The sequence below is a fragment of the Lutra lutra genome, chromosome 4 (genome assembly GCF_902655055.1).
Source record: "Lutra lutra chromosome 4, mLutLut1.2, whole genome shotgun sequence".
Classification (NCBI taxonomy): domain Eukaryota; kingdom Metazoa; phylum Chordata; class Mammalia; order Carnivora; family Mustelidae; genus Lutra; species Lutra lutra.
The window spans coordinates 78113088-78126653 of record NC_062281.1 but is presented as its reverse complement, the minus strand read 5'-3'; the positions used below and the strand labels follow the sequence as shown (position 1 = coordinate 78126653).

The window sequence follows — 13566 nt, the reverse complement described above, 5'->3', positions numbered from 1 at the left end:
AGTTCTTTGCTGAGGGACTGCTATGTGCCAGGCATTTTCCCAGAGACTGGCATTCAAATGTGAAGAAGATGCGGGTGGTCCTGCCCTCATAGGCAGGGCCTACTGAGAGCAAACACATATCAAATAAGCAAGTGTAATAAAATATGATTCATAGTCTGAAAGCGACCCTTGGAGTGCTATTGGACATATGGCAAGTGTACTTAGCATAGTCCAGAAGAACATGAAATTTTCTGAGAAAAGATGAAAATGTGGTTGGCTCAGGGTGACAGCTAGGTTTTCGTGTGATATCTGGACATCTTGAAGGTTTTCTCTGGCTGATGGGATGAGACTACTTGAAATTCAATTTTGGGAAATTGAAAGGACAGGCATACCTCCAAAATATTGCAAGTTCCGTTCTGGACCACTGCAATAAAGCAAATATTACAATATAGTGAGTCGAATGAATTCTTTGGTTTTGCAGTGAATATGAAAGTTCTGTTTGCACTGTACTGTAGTATATTAAGTGTGCAATAGCATTATGTCTAAGAAAACAATGTATGTACCTTAATTAAAGAATACCTTATTACTAAAAGATCTAACCATCATTTGAACTTACACTGAGTAATAGTTGCTGATCACAGATCACCATAACATATAATAATGAAAAACTTTGAAGTAATGCAAGAATTACCAAAAAGTGACTCAGAGACATGAAATGGAAAATGGTGCAGAGAGACCTCTTCCGTGCAGGGCTGCTACAAATCTTTAATTTGTAAAAACTGCAGTATCCCCGAAGTGCAATAAAGCAAAGTACAATAAAATGAGGTATGCCTGTAATTACTTTAACATTCTTTTTAAATTATTTAAACTCTCCTTCCTATATGCTGCACAGTCTTTTCATTAAAATAAAAAATACCATGATAGTTAGGGTATCTAGGATATGTTTTCCTTTCTTTTCTTTTCGAAATATGGATGATATAAATTCAATAACTAACCATACAAGTTAATCCCAGAACATTATTGATACCAGGGCCCCTGCCTGTGTTCACTGCACCTATCCTCTCCCTAAGATAGATATCCCGAGTTTTTATCATTATCATTTCTTGGTATTCTTATCATTGCTTTAAAAAAAAAGGCTCTATTTATGTTGGCATCCTTGAAAATGCTTCTGATAGTTTTTGTGCTTTGTAAAAATCATGACATGCTGTATGGAATCTCACAAAATCTCTTGATTTTTTTTTTTTTTTCACTCAAAATTGTATTTCCAAGATTCAACCACTTTCTTCTGTGGTGCTCCAGATAATGTTTTCATGACCATAATATTCTATTGCATGATTGTACATGATGAATTTATTCATCTCTTGTTAATGGCTGATTGTGTCATTTCCAGTCGGCTGTCCCAGACGGAAATGAACATTCTTGTTCGTGTCTCCTGGTGCATGGAAGGCGGAATTCTTCCAGGGTGATCATTCCCAAGTGGGGGTAACTGTGCCTCCCCCAGGGACACTTGGCAATGTCTGGAGATTTCTTTTGGTTGGCATGCTGGGAAGGAGGTGCTACTGGTATCTGGTGGGTAGAGGTCTGGGCTGCTGCTAATCATCCTATTATGTAAGGAGAGCTTCGAAAACCAAGAACTGTCAGGCCCAACGTCTCAGTGGTGCTGAGGCTGAGAAACCCGGCTCCAGGCTCAATCTGTAGAAGTTAATTGCTGGGCCAAAAACTACGGATTCTATTCAGCTTTATAAAATAAACTGCTTTGTCAAAAATGATTTTACTGTTTTACTCTTACAGTGTATAAGAATTTCTGTTGTTTCACAGTCTCACAAACACCTGGTACACTTAATTTTGGGGTATAGTATAGTATCTCATTGTGGTCTCAATTTCCCTGATTCGTAAGAAGCATGAGCTTTCTTTCTTTCTTTCTTTCTTTCTTTTTTTTTGTCTATTGAATTTCCTTTTCTGTGGAAATACATATTCTTATCTATAATATTTATGGTAAAGGCTAAAGATGTCTAATAAGAAATGCTCAGAAAGAGTTTTAAAAAGATAGAAGCTGGTTTCCCACCCAGGTACCCGTTCCAAAGTGAGTAGTTATGATGGGTATGCTCTAGCCTGTCATCTGGGACCAGGTCCTTGCATCTTGCTATTATACCATCACCCAGACCTCTTCCTCTTCTGAGTGGGCAGAGCTGGTCACATCACATAGAAAAGAGAGAAAATCTGTGGCAACACTGTCTTTCAAGCAAGTGAGATAGAAACTGCTCATACTACTTCTGGTCACATCCGATTACTGAGAAGTTAGTCATACAGTTATCTCTAACTGCAAAGCCATCTGGGAAATGTGACTCTAACATTGCAGTGATTGTGGGGGACATCAACTAGCAGTTACTACCATAATATCTGTGCAGTGGGATATATTTTGATAAGCTGAAATTCCTAATTTTAACATCTTTCAATTTAACAATACGGTATTTTTTCTAGTGATCAGATTTTCTATCTTAAGAAAGCTTTCTCTACCCCTGGGGTATTAGGAAGGAAGGAAGGGAGGAAGGAGGGAAGGAAGGGGAAGGGAGGAAAGAGAGAGAGGGAAGGAAGAAAGGGAGGAAGGAAAGAAAGAAAAAACAAACATATATAAATTCTTGTCCTAAAGATTTAGATATTTGTTCCACCTGTAGTTGATTTCAGTGTATGACATAAGGATATAATCCATTTTACTTTTTCCCATGTGGATGACCAGTTGTAACATCATGATTTATCATTTACTCCACCTTTTCCTACTGTGCTCTACAAAGTCACTTTTGTCAGATATAGGGAAGTTCTTACTTTGCAAGGTTTCTGTACGCAAAATTTTAGTGACAATGATTTATTTATTTTTTTATTTTTTTTTAAAGATTGTATTTATTTATTTGAGAGAGAGAGATCACAAGTAGGCAGAGAGGCAGGCAGAGAGAGAGGAAGGGAAGCAGGCTCCCGGCTGAGCAGAGAGCCCAATGTGGGACTCGATCCCAGGACCCTGAGATCATGACCTGAGCCGAAGGCAGCGGCTTAACCCACTGAGCCACCCAGGCACCCAGTGACAATGATTTAAATAACGCAAGTCCCTCAACAACATGGTTCAAATTTCAGTTATCATGGCATGCTCACTGTAACTGCATAAAGTAGAGACTTCACTGCTGCGTCCTCAGTCCACAAATCACTGTGTACATAACAGATGTGCATCCTGATCTGTGACCAATCACTTACGTCTTTCACAGTCTGCTACACAGTTCACGAACAAACAGCAAAGCCTGTAGCTATATTGACTACTTGTCTCTCAGTAATAAACGCATATGACATTCTACAAAAATGAACAATTCAAAGATACAAGCACATCAAAGAAACAAAAGTGATAATACCAGGATGGAAGTTGAAATCAAATATAAATGGTGTTAGTTATACAAGAAATATCTGACTGCGGGAATGTTGCTAATGTCACCGTTAGAGAGACTTTAAATAAACAGCCCAATGAACCTAGAGAAGGGACCTTATGACCTTGAATGGGGATGGCAAAAAAGATAAACTTGTCCTGGAGGAAGTGATGCTGCTAAAAACTTCCCATTAAAGCAACTCTAGGAGATGTTTTATGATACTGGAAGCGCAGAGGGTACAATGGAGAAAGCTGATGGAAACTTAGAAATAAGACAATTGCAAAGGCCAGAGAAGATGCTTGCTCTTTTTTTTTTTTACTGTTCATTTAATTTTTAAAATTTAAATTCAATTAATTAACATATAATGTAGTATTAGTTTCAGAGGTAGAAGTCAGTGATTCATCAGTCTTATATAACACCCAGTGCTCATTTTATCACGTGCCCTCCTTAAGGCCCATCACCCAGTTAACCCACCCCCTCCTCCCCTCCAGCAGTCCTCAGTTTGTTTCTTATGATTAAGAGTCTCTTATGGTTTGTTTCCCTCTGGCTTCATCTTGTTTTATTTTTCCCTCCCTTCCCCCATGATCTTCTGTTTTGTTTCTTAAATTCCACATATGAGTGAGATCGTATGGTAATTATCTTTCTCAGATTGACTTATTTTGCTTAGCATAATACCCTCTAGTTCCATCCACATCATTGCAAATGGCAAGATTTCTTTTTTTTTTTGGTGTCTTTCTAATGTTCCATTGTATGTTCCATTCTACTGTATATGTATATATGTATATGTGTATTTATATATATCCATACTACATCTTCTTTATCCATTCATCTGTTGATGGACATCTGGGCTCTTTCCACTGGTTGGCTATTGTGGACATTGCTGTTATAAACATTCAGGTGCACGTGCCCCTTTGGACCACTACATTTGTATCTTTAGGGTTAATACCCAGTAGTGTGATTGCTAGGTTATAGGGTAGCTCTGTTTTCAACTTTTTGAGGAATCTCCATACTTGTTCCCAGAGTTTGCATTCCTACCAACAGTGTAAGAGAGTTCCTCTTTCTCCACATCCTCATCAATTCTATCCTTTCCTGACTTGTTAATTTTAACCATTCTGACTGGTGTAGAGTGGTGGTATCTCATTGCGGTTTTGATTTGTATTTCCCTGATACTGAGTGATGTTGAGCACTTTTTCATGTGTCTGTGAGCCATTTGTATGCCTTCTTTGGAGAAATGTCTGTTCATGCCCTCTTCCCATTTCTTAATTGGATTATTTGTTCTATAGGTGTTGAGTTTGAAAAGTTCTTTATAGATTTTGGATACTAGCCCTTTATCTGATAAGATATTTGCAAATCTCTTCTCCCATTCTGTTGGCTGTCTTTTGATTTTGTCCAGTGTTTCCTTTGCTGTGCAAAAGCTTTTTATCTTGAAGTCTCAATAGTTCATTTTTGCTTTTGTTTCTCTTGCCTCTGGGGACATGACTAGCAAGAAGTTAGTGCAGCCAAGGTGACAGAGATTGCTACCTATGTTCTCCTCTAGGTTTTTGATGGATTCCTGTCTCACATTCAGGTCTTTCATCCATTTTGAGTCTATTTTTTATATGGCCCAGTTCCATTTTTGTGCACGTGGCTGTCCAATTTTCCCAGCACCATTTGTTGAAGAGACTACCATTTTTCCATTGGACATTCTTTCCTGCTTCATTGAAGATTAGTTGGCCATAGAGTTGAGCGTCCATTTCTGGGGTTTCTGTTCTGTTCCATTGATCTATGTTTCTGTTTTTGTGCCAGTACCATACTGTCTCGATGACCACAACTTTGTAATAAAGTTTGAAGACTGACATTGTGATACTACCAGCTTTGGTTTTCTTCTTCAACTTTCCTTTGGTTATTTGGGATCAAAAGGATGCTTTCTCTTTATTGCAAGTTATGTGATGAAAGAAAAATATGAGCATCATCCAGTCTACTCTTGATAAGTTTTTTTTAGCAAAGAAATATACTTTTTAATTCTCACTGTTTCTAATGTTTTCCAATTACAGTGTACTAAATATTGGTGTGATATTTTTCACTTTCCTATACATTTATAACTGACAGTAAGGGAGTTTTTGATATTTTGGCAAAAATATTTAACAAATGAACAGTCATAATTTTCTTCATTGATGAAAATGGTGTTCTCAGCAAGCAGTCCTTCATATACTTCTGCACTGAGAGCAAAGTACAGACTACTTGTAACGAGTTTGTAGATGTGCAGGTCAATTCTGAGTCCTTTCTCTGGTTCTATCAATCAATTTATCTATGCCAGCACCAATTCTTTATTGTCTTAATTAGTATAGACTTATAACAAATATTTGTAATTAGAAGGATGATTCACCTACCTTACTCTATCAAATTCAGGAGTGTCTGGATATTCTTGGGCTTCACATATCCGTATACATTTTATCATTTGTTTGTCAATTTTCTTGTAAAACCTTAGGGTGAATTTGATTTAATTATATTCAAGCTTTAGATTAGTTTGAGAGAAACTGACATCTCTATAATTTCTTCACTCTCAGGAACATGGAATAGTTCTTTATTTATGTCTTCTTTGCTGTTATGCTTAAATTAGATAATTTTTCTTTATTTTATTTCTTTTCAGTGTTCCAGCATTTATCGTTTATGCACCACACCCAGTTTTTATTAAAGATTTATTTATTTTAGAGAGAGAGACCCAGAGTGTGTGTGGGGGAGAGGGAGAGAGAGAATCCCAAGCACACTCTCTGAGCACAGAGCCCAAGGTGGGCAGGCCTTGATCCCCCTACCCATGAGAGCCATGAGATCCATGACCTGAGACAAAATCAAGAATTGGATGCTTAACCCTACTGAGCCACCCAGGCACCCCAATAATTTTTCTATAAATTATATTGTATCTGTATTTAGATTTATCCCTACATCCTTAAATTTTTATAGCAATTCAACATGTTTGCTTTCATTGAACTGTGCTTCTTAAAGCTCCCTTTCTGGTCAATAGAAATGTAATGGATTTTTATATATTTATTATGTAATCATTTTTTCTCATCTCTCACTATCTTCTGCAGCTTCTTGGGGTTCTTAATTTAGAAAGTCACATTACATGTGGATGATGACAGTTCTGTTTCTTCTTTCCCAACATTTAGCACTTTTCATTCTCCTTCCTTCCTCTGTTTCTCTTTCCTCTTTAATTGCATTAACAAACGCAGTAATCAGTGGTAATTTCTAGAGTTTCATCATTAAGAGTGATGATTATTGTGATTTTACATTATGATTTAAATCTATCAACCCTCTATAAATAATGCACTGAAATGTATTTATAGGAATTTATTTCTTTTTGTTCTTGGCCCTTAAATACTTCTAAAGGAATTTAGAGAGTTTGTCCCCGATAGGGAATTTTCTCTTTTCCTCTGCTTCTACTACTCCGAAAAACAAGGTCGCTCACTCACACTTTCGTTTCTTTCCTGATATAATTTGGAAGTGCATATTTTGGACCCACGTTTTGAACAGTTCGACAGTCTGTGAATAAAATCACAACAGTAGTGTATTTTATCTTAAAGAAAGTGATCTCTTTTGTGCATTTAAACAGGTAACGGATGGTTTCTAGAGAGTATTGTTGTTAAGTCTGAAGAGGAAGATGGCAGTCAAGAAGTGCTGTTTCCATGCAACCGGTATGCTGTTACGTAATTCTTTATTATGCAGAATTATGCTTCCCTCTGTCCAGTCCATTTTAGCTTCGAATCAGCAAGCCCTGCCCCCGGTCACCTGGTCACATCACCCCTTCCTTTACTACCGAAGTTGAAGGCCTCTCTCCTCAGCAAGCTGTTCCTTACAGCACTAACATTTCTCTCTTTATTTGTATTATTTAATACTTTTCTGCAATAAACATGCTGAAATGGAAAGAAACATGGATTAAGACTTAGAAAACTGGTTTGCGATGTGTTTCTCAAATACTTGCTGTGCTCCTGCTGGTTCTGCAAATGTGGGTGCAACCGTCAACTTCCCAGGTGTTCAATTTCCTCATATGTAAAATGGGAATAATACCTGTTCCTCCTAACTCATCGGACTCATTCAAAGTCCAATGAAGTTATGTACATAGTTATGTATATGAGCTGTGAGCTCTAAAGCATTATTCTAATGTGATGTAGATAGAATATAAATTAGGAGAATCAAGTTGTAAGGGCAGCTCTGTAACTCCCGGGCTATTTATAGGTATCACTTAGCACTCTCAGAACTTCAGTTTTCAGAATTTTATGGTGAGAATGTTTAAATCAGATGTCCCTTCTTTTTTAGGGTTATTATGCATTGAATATCAAATACATCCTAACATAAAGTGCACTACGAATAGAAATTACAAAACTAATTTCCCACCTTTATTAATTAATCTATAGAATATACTGATTCATTCATTCAGTCATTGTATAAATAGTAACTGACTAGCTATCATATCAAGAAATGGAGGAGGGGCACCTGGATGGCTCAGTTGGTTAAGCCTCTGCCTTCAGCTCGGGTCATGATCTCAGGGTCCTGGGATGGAGTCCCACATCGAGCTCTCTGCTCTGCAGGGATCCTGTCCCCCCTCCCACATGCCTCTTTGCCTGCTTGTGATCTCTGTCTGTCAAATAAATAAAATCTTCAAAAAAAAAAAAAAAGAAATGGAGTAAAGATATCCAGTGATAAGGAATATAGTCTTTGCCTGAAAGGACTCAGTGGATGCCCATGTGAAAATGAACAATAATGTCCTCAGAGCCACGATAGAGACCTATGTGAGAGTCCAGGTGCCAAGGTGGATGTCTATGTGATTGCACATTACTTGAACCTAAAGAACTCAGGCACTGTATTTATTCATTTGTTGATCTGTTTATGCATGCAGAATCTGAATGCCTCCCAGGTGTCAGGCCCTATGCCAAGTCCTGTATATATGGAGATTAAAAAAATGAAGCACCCTTGTCTTGAAGGAGCTCCCATTTAATGCTAGGATAAGGCAGGAGGGATGTGATACTTAATGAAGCCAGAGAGCTGGTTGTGCTCTGAGTTAAGCAGGTATTTTGGCATCATTGTCTCCTAGAGTGTTGCAAGTTCTTTTAAACACATAGAGAAACACGACGGTTGACTGAATGGATTTTACCTTACAATACTTGGTTCTAGGAAATGTTGATTCTTTAGAAACTTAATGAGTTATACATTCTGTATGAACAAAATGCAGAGCACTTCTCTGATCTTCTGTTTGTTTTCTACAATCACATCCATTTAAAACACATGTGCATCATAGTAGTTGTTGCCATTGTGTAACATTCAAGCTCTGGAGAGAGATCCTATATATATATTTTCTGTAAGAATTTATTTATTTTTATTAATGGGCCATGAAAAGAGCAATGATTGAAGTTTCTCAGGACTTGCTTTGAATTACAGCTCCTTCAATGACTAGTCTTGGTTCATTCTTATGTAAACTAGCAGTAAAAACACCTATTTGGCAAGGTTGTTTGAAGACTTCACACAGTGTACATGAAGTAACTGCAAAAGCGCTTTGTAATTATTAGAAACTCCATGATGATAAGTGTTATTGTCATGGAAGCAGTTTTGAAGTAAAGAAATCTTTAGATACAATGCCACACATGCAAATGAAGGAGAAAAGCTCACTTTTATTTCTAGATCATATGTGTAGTAATTAGAAGGCTCCAAATAATTTATTAACTATTATTTATTTATTTTTAAAAGATGTATTTATTTATTTGAGAGAGAGAGTGAGAGCACGGGGAAAGATCATTGAGAGATGGAGAGAGAAACTTTAGCATACTTCCGTGCTGAGTACAGAACCCCTCTCTGGTCTCAATCCCATGACCCTGAGATCATGACCTGAGTTACAACCAAGAGCAGGACACTTAACTGACTGCACCGTTAGGGTGCCCCACTAACTTTTATTTTTAAAAATCTGGATATGCATGGTCAAATATGGTAGACACTAACTACATAGAGCTAGTACATGTAAATTAATTAAAATAAAATTAAATTAAAAATTCAGTTCCTGGGCTATACTAGCTACATTTCAGGCACTCAATAACCACAGATGGTTAGTGGCTATTCTATTGGGCAGCATACAAACAACATTTGGTTCTAAATCACATCCAGATATTTGATATCATATGAAGTTACATTTAATATTATACAACACAGTTTTATTGCTCCCTATACTAGAGTAACTATGCAATAACATAAGGAACAAATAAAATAGTTTTATTTTTATAAATGTGTCACATTTTAAAAAATCAAGAATCATCCAGAATAGGAGATGATAGTCATACTCTCTTCAGAGCTGAAATTAATTTTACTAGCAATGCAAAGGAGTAGAAGTCAAGATGGAGGTGACTTCTTTCTTTAGGCCTAACATTTTGGAATGATTACAAACCTTGGTTATGTAAGAAACAAAATGATATGAATGAAAAGACTTAAGTATTTTACTGCATGAAACTACTACATCATATTAAATACTGTACACAGATATTCCATTGCACTGTTATCAACTAAACTATAAAATTATTAACAGGGTTTCCCTTGTTTATTCTCTTTGAGGGCCATGGATTACCTGAGTAAGAGAAGAGGGACATTTTCTTACTATTATTCCCTTAAGGGTGAAGAAACTATAATAACATTTAGTCTTGTGCTTCACTGACAATGAAAAAAATGTCACCTATAGAGATTAAATAATGTGTACAAGTTATAGATGAGTTAGGTCTCTTGGTCCTTGGACGTTTTGGGAATTTTAATTTAGTGTCTATTAATCTATTGTTCCCATTTTATTCCCAGGGTTTTATGCATTATCCTCTAAGGAGGAAGTCCCTGTGCAAATTACTGAGCTCCCTATAAAACTGATTTGTTGGAAATTCTACTGAGATTTGGGGTGTTTAGAAGACACAGGTTTTGCTAGTTTTCCCAGCATACCTTAACCATTTAGACTCAAGGCCCACTCTACTTATGAGAAAAGAAAAGGTCTCTGGAGAGGAAATTATTTAGGACTATTGTGGAATAAGAAAAGCAAATAGAGAGGACATTTATTCTGTTGTGGATCTCAAAGGTTTACACATGTCTCTTTTGCTTGGCAGGGAAAAAATCAAGGAGTGCCCATCACTACCATGTAGCGCACTCCTACCACAGAATGGGCTCCATGATGGAGCCCGAGCTTCACACAGCAGCTCCTGTGGTCCTCACAGCTGACCTCTAGGAGGCTGTGTGATACTTGTAGTTCACAGATGAGGAAGCTGAGAAACACAGAGATGAAGTGTTTTACCCAACTGTGATTAGTGGAATCAGCATTCAGATGGAGGTGGATGTGATTCTAGAACTGCCCCGTCCAATAGGGGAGCCACCAGCTATATGACTACTGAACTTCCCAACTGCGCTTATTCCACACTGAGAGGTGATGTAGGTATAAGGTACATATCAGCTATCAAACATTAGAATGAGTAAGAATGTAATTGTATTAGTCTGTTTGGGCTGCTATGACAAAATACCATAGGCTGGGTGGCTTCTATACAACAGAGATTTATTTCTCACAGTTCTGGAGGCTGGAAGCCCAAGATCAGGGTACCAGCAGGATTGGGTTCTGAAAAAGGCCCTTTACAAACTGCAAACTGTCTACTTGCTGTGTTCTCATATGATGGAGAAAGCAAGGGATCTCTCTGGAGCCTCGTCTATAAAAGCACTAATCCCATTCAGGAAAGACCTCGGGACTTGAAGCACCTCCCAGAAAATTTCAACATATGAATTTGGGCAGGGAGTAGAGGAAGCAAGCATTCACATCTTTTATATTTATTAAAATGAAAAATAGTAAAAGTAATTTCATGTTTTTAATTTTTGTTGTTTTTATATACATGGCTTATGTTGTATTTCTCTTGAAGAGTGCTGTTCTAGAATCTGAGATTTGAGCCACTGTATACACCTACCAGTCACACGAAAGGAGAGACATAACAGCTTCCACTAAGGAAATACTAAACGAGAAATTTTTACTGATTTTATGATATATTAGAACATCTGTAATGTAATCATAGGATGTTCCTAAAATCCAGCATTTTAGGATGAATCAGTGCAGCCTTGCAACTAAAATATACGACAAAGGTTTGCTGAAGTTGCACTCCTAAAGATCATTTGGTATAGCTTGAAATCTTCAATGCTTTTAAAAATTTCTGTGGTTCCCCTGAAGGCCTCTTTAAACCCTTTCTGTATTTTGTTTTCAGTTCTGCATAATGTGCCTTTAAATTCTCTCTCATATTGTCTTCCCTTTTCCCATGGCAGGTGGCTAGATGAGTACCAAGATGATGGCAGGACTGAACGAGAATTGTTCGCAGAACATGAAGTCTCACCATGAAGGAGAGACTGAGTCTGTGGCTTCCTGATGGGGTCAACATGTGTGTGTCTTGCCTTCATGGTGCCTTCAAAAGTCTATTGATCTCCTGGTGATAGTATATTTGCCCTCCTCTCATACTGGAGCAAACAGCTGGGGAGGTCAGCTTATTCTGGACCCATCGTTTGCTTGAGAACTTCAACAGTTGGGAGAAGAATCAACCAACAACTGACCAAGATTAGTCCATGATAGATGGAGTAGGGACACACACTGTTTCTTCTTATGGGTGAAATAGGTGAAGGGGATTAAGAGTACACTTATGATGAGCATTGAAGAATGTATAGAATTGTCAAGTCACTATGTTGTACACCTGAAACTGATATAGCACTATATATTAACTGCACTGGAATTAAATTTAAAAAAAAAATATTGTTAATCAGAGAAAGACAATTGTCATATGATTTCACTCATATGTGGAATAAAAGAAACAGTCCAGACAATTGCAGTGGAAGGGAAAGAAAACTGAATGGGAAGTCACTAGAGAGGGAGAAAAACCGTGATATATTCTTAACTATAAGAAACAAACTGAGGGTTACTGGAGGGGAGGTGGGTGGAAGGAGTCGGGTAACCGGGTAATGGACATTAAGGAGGGAATGTGATGTGATGAGCACTGGCAGTTATATACAACCGATCAATCACTGAACACTACATCCAAAACTAAATACGTACTTCATGTTGTCTAATTAAATTTAAATTAGGAAAATAAAAATAAAGGTACACTGGCATGAGAAAAAATATTGTTTCTTCTCATTTATTTTTCAGAAAATCTGACACCTGCTGCTACTGAAATGTTTAGGTGGGTTTAGTAGAAGGTAACTGAAGAGGCCTATAACATTTGATAACTATAAAATAGTTTTATACAACATATGTTAGTCTGAAAGCAGAAGTCTTATTCTAGATAATGGCATGACTCTCTTGGTATTGGTGGCAATATAATGAAGAAAAGGTAAAAAGAAAACGATTGGGTTAAATCACATTCTCACTGCACTTCACGCTGAATCTCATCAGGTTGGTCTTTTGGGAGCTGGTTGCTTGGGGCGTGGTGGATAGCCACGGAGCCCCATGCAGCGGACACATATGGAGACAGACGTCTTCTGTCCATTTATCGCTTTCCTCAATTAGCCTCAAATACTTGTCAACTTGGTGCCACTGGCAGCTTCTTCTAAACCTTCAAATTGGCACATGAGATAAAACCCATCTGCTAGCCTAGAAGAGGCTATGGCCTGGCTTTGATATCAAAGAGATCTGTGTTTGAATCTCAGTTCTGAAACTGTGAAAAGGATAGTATCATTACATTTTTCAGATGAGGGAACTGAGACTTGGAGAAGTTTGTTTAAGCTCAGAGAATGAAATAAATAGGACAGCAGAATTTGAACCCAGTGGTCTCGCTCTACAGTCCCTATGCATACACACAGTGACCCTGTCTGTCTTCCTCCACATGTTTTCAGGTATCCCATGTATCTCCCGGATGGTCCCAAGCAGTCAGATCTCGCACTCCACCTTCCTGTTCCTGTCATATGCAGATGTCACCTGTACCATTATATACTTAACACTTTTTTTCCTTTAAACTCTCTTTAAATCAGGTCACTTGGGGCTAGAGGGAACTTATCCTCATTCTAAACTGTATTCATAATATCCATGAAATCCTTGATGTTGTCACATTTTTTAAAAAAAATTTTATTTATTTATTTGACAGACAGCGAGAGAGAGAACACAAGAAGCAGGGGTAGTGGGAGAGGGAGAAGCAGGCTTCCCACTGAGCAAGGAGCCTGAAGTGGGGCT

The 13566-nt window shown here is 37.7% G+C and overlaps 1 protein-coding gene across 1 annotated transcript in view; it reads left to right on the top strand.

Annotated features, from left to right (window-relative positions):
• LOC125098892 (lipoxygenase homology domain-containing protein 1-like) overlaps nt 1–12224 on the top strand; it is a 182976-nt gene extending 170752 nt beyond the window's left edge. Inside the window, exons 13-14 of the mRNA XM_047728119.1 lie at nt 6976–7057; nt 11676–12224. Of these exons, the coding sequence (XP_047584075.1) occupies nt 6976–7057; nt 11676–11748 (155 nt within the window). The 3' untranslated portion in view covers nt 11749–12224. The remainder of the gene's footprint in view (nt 1–6975; nt 7058–11675) is intronic.
• The last annotated feature ends 1342 nt before the right edge of the window (nt 12225–13566 follow it).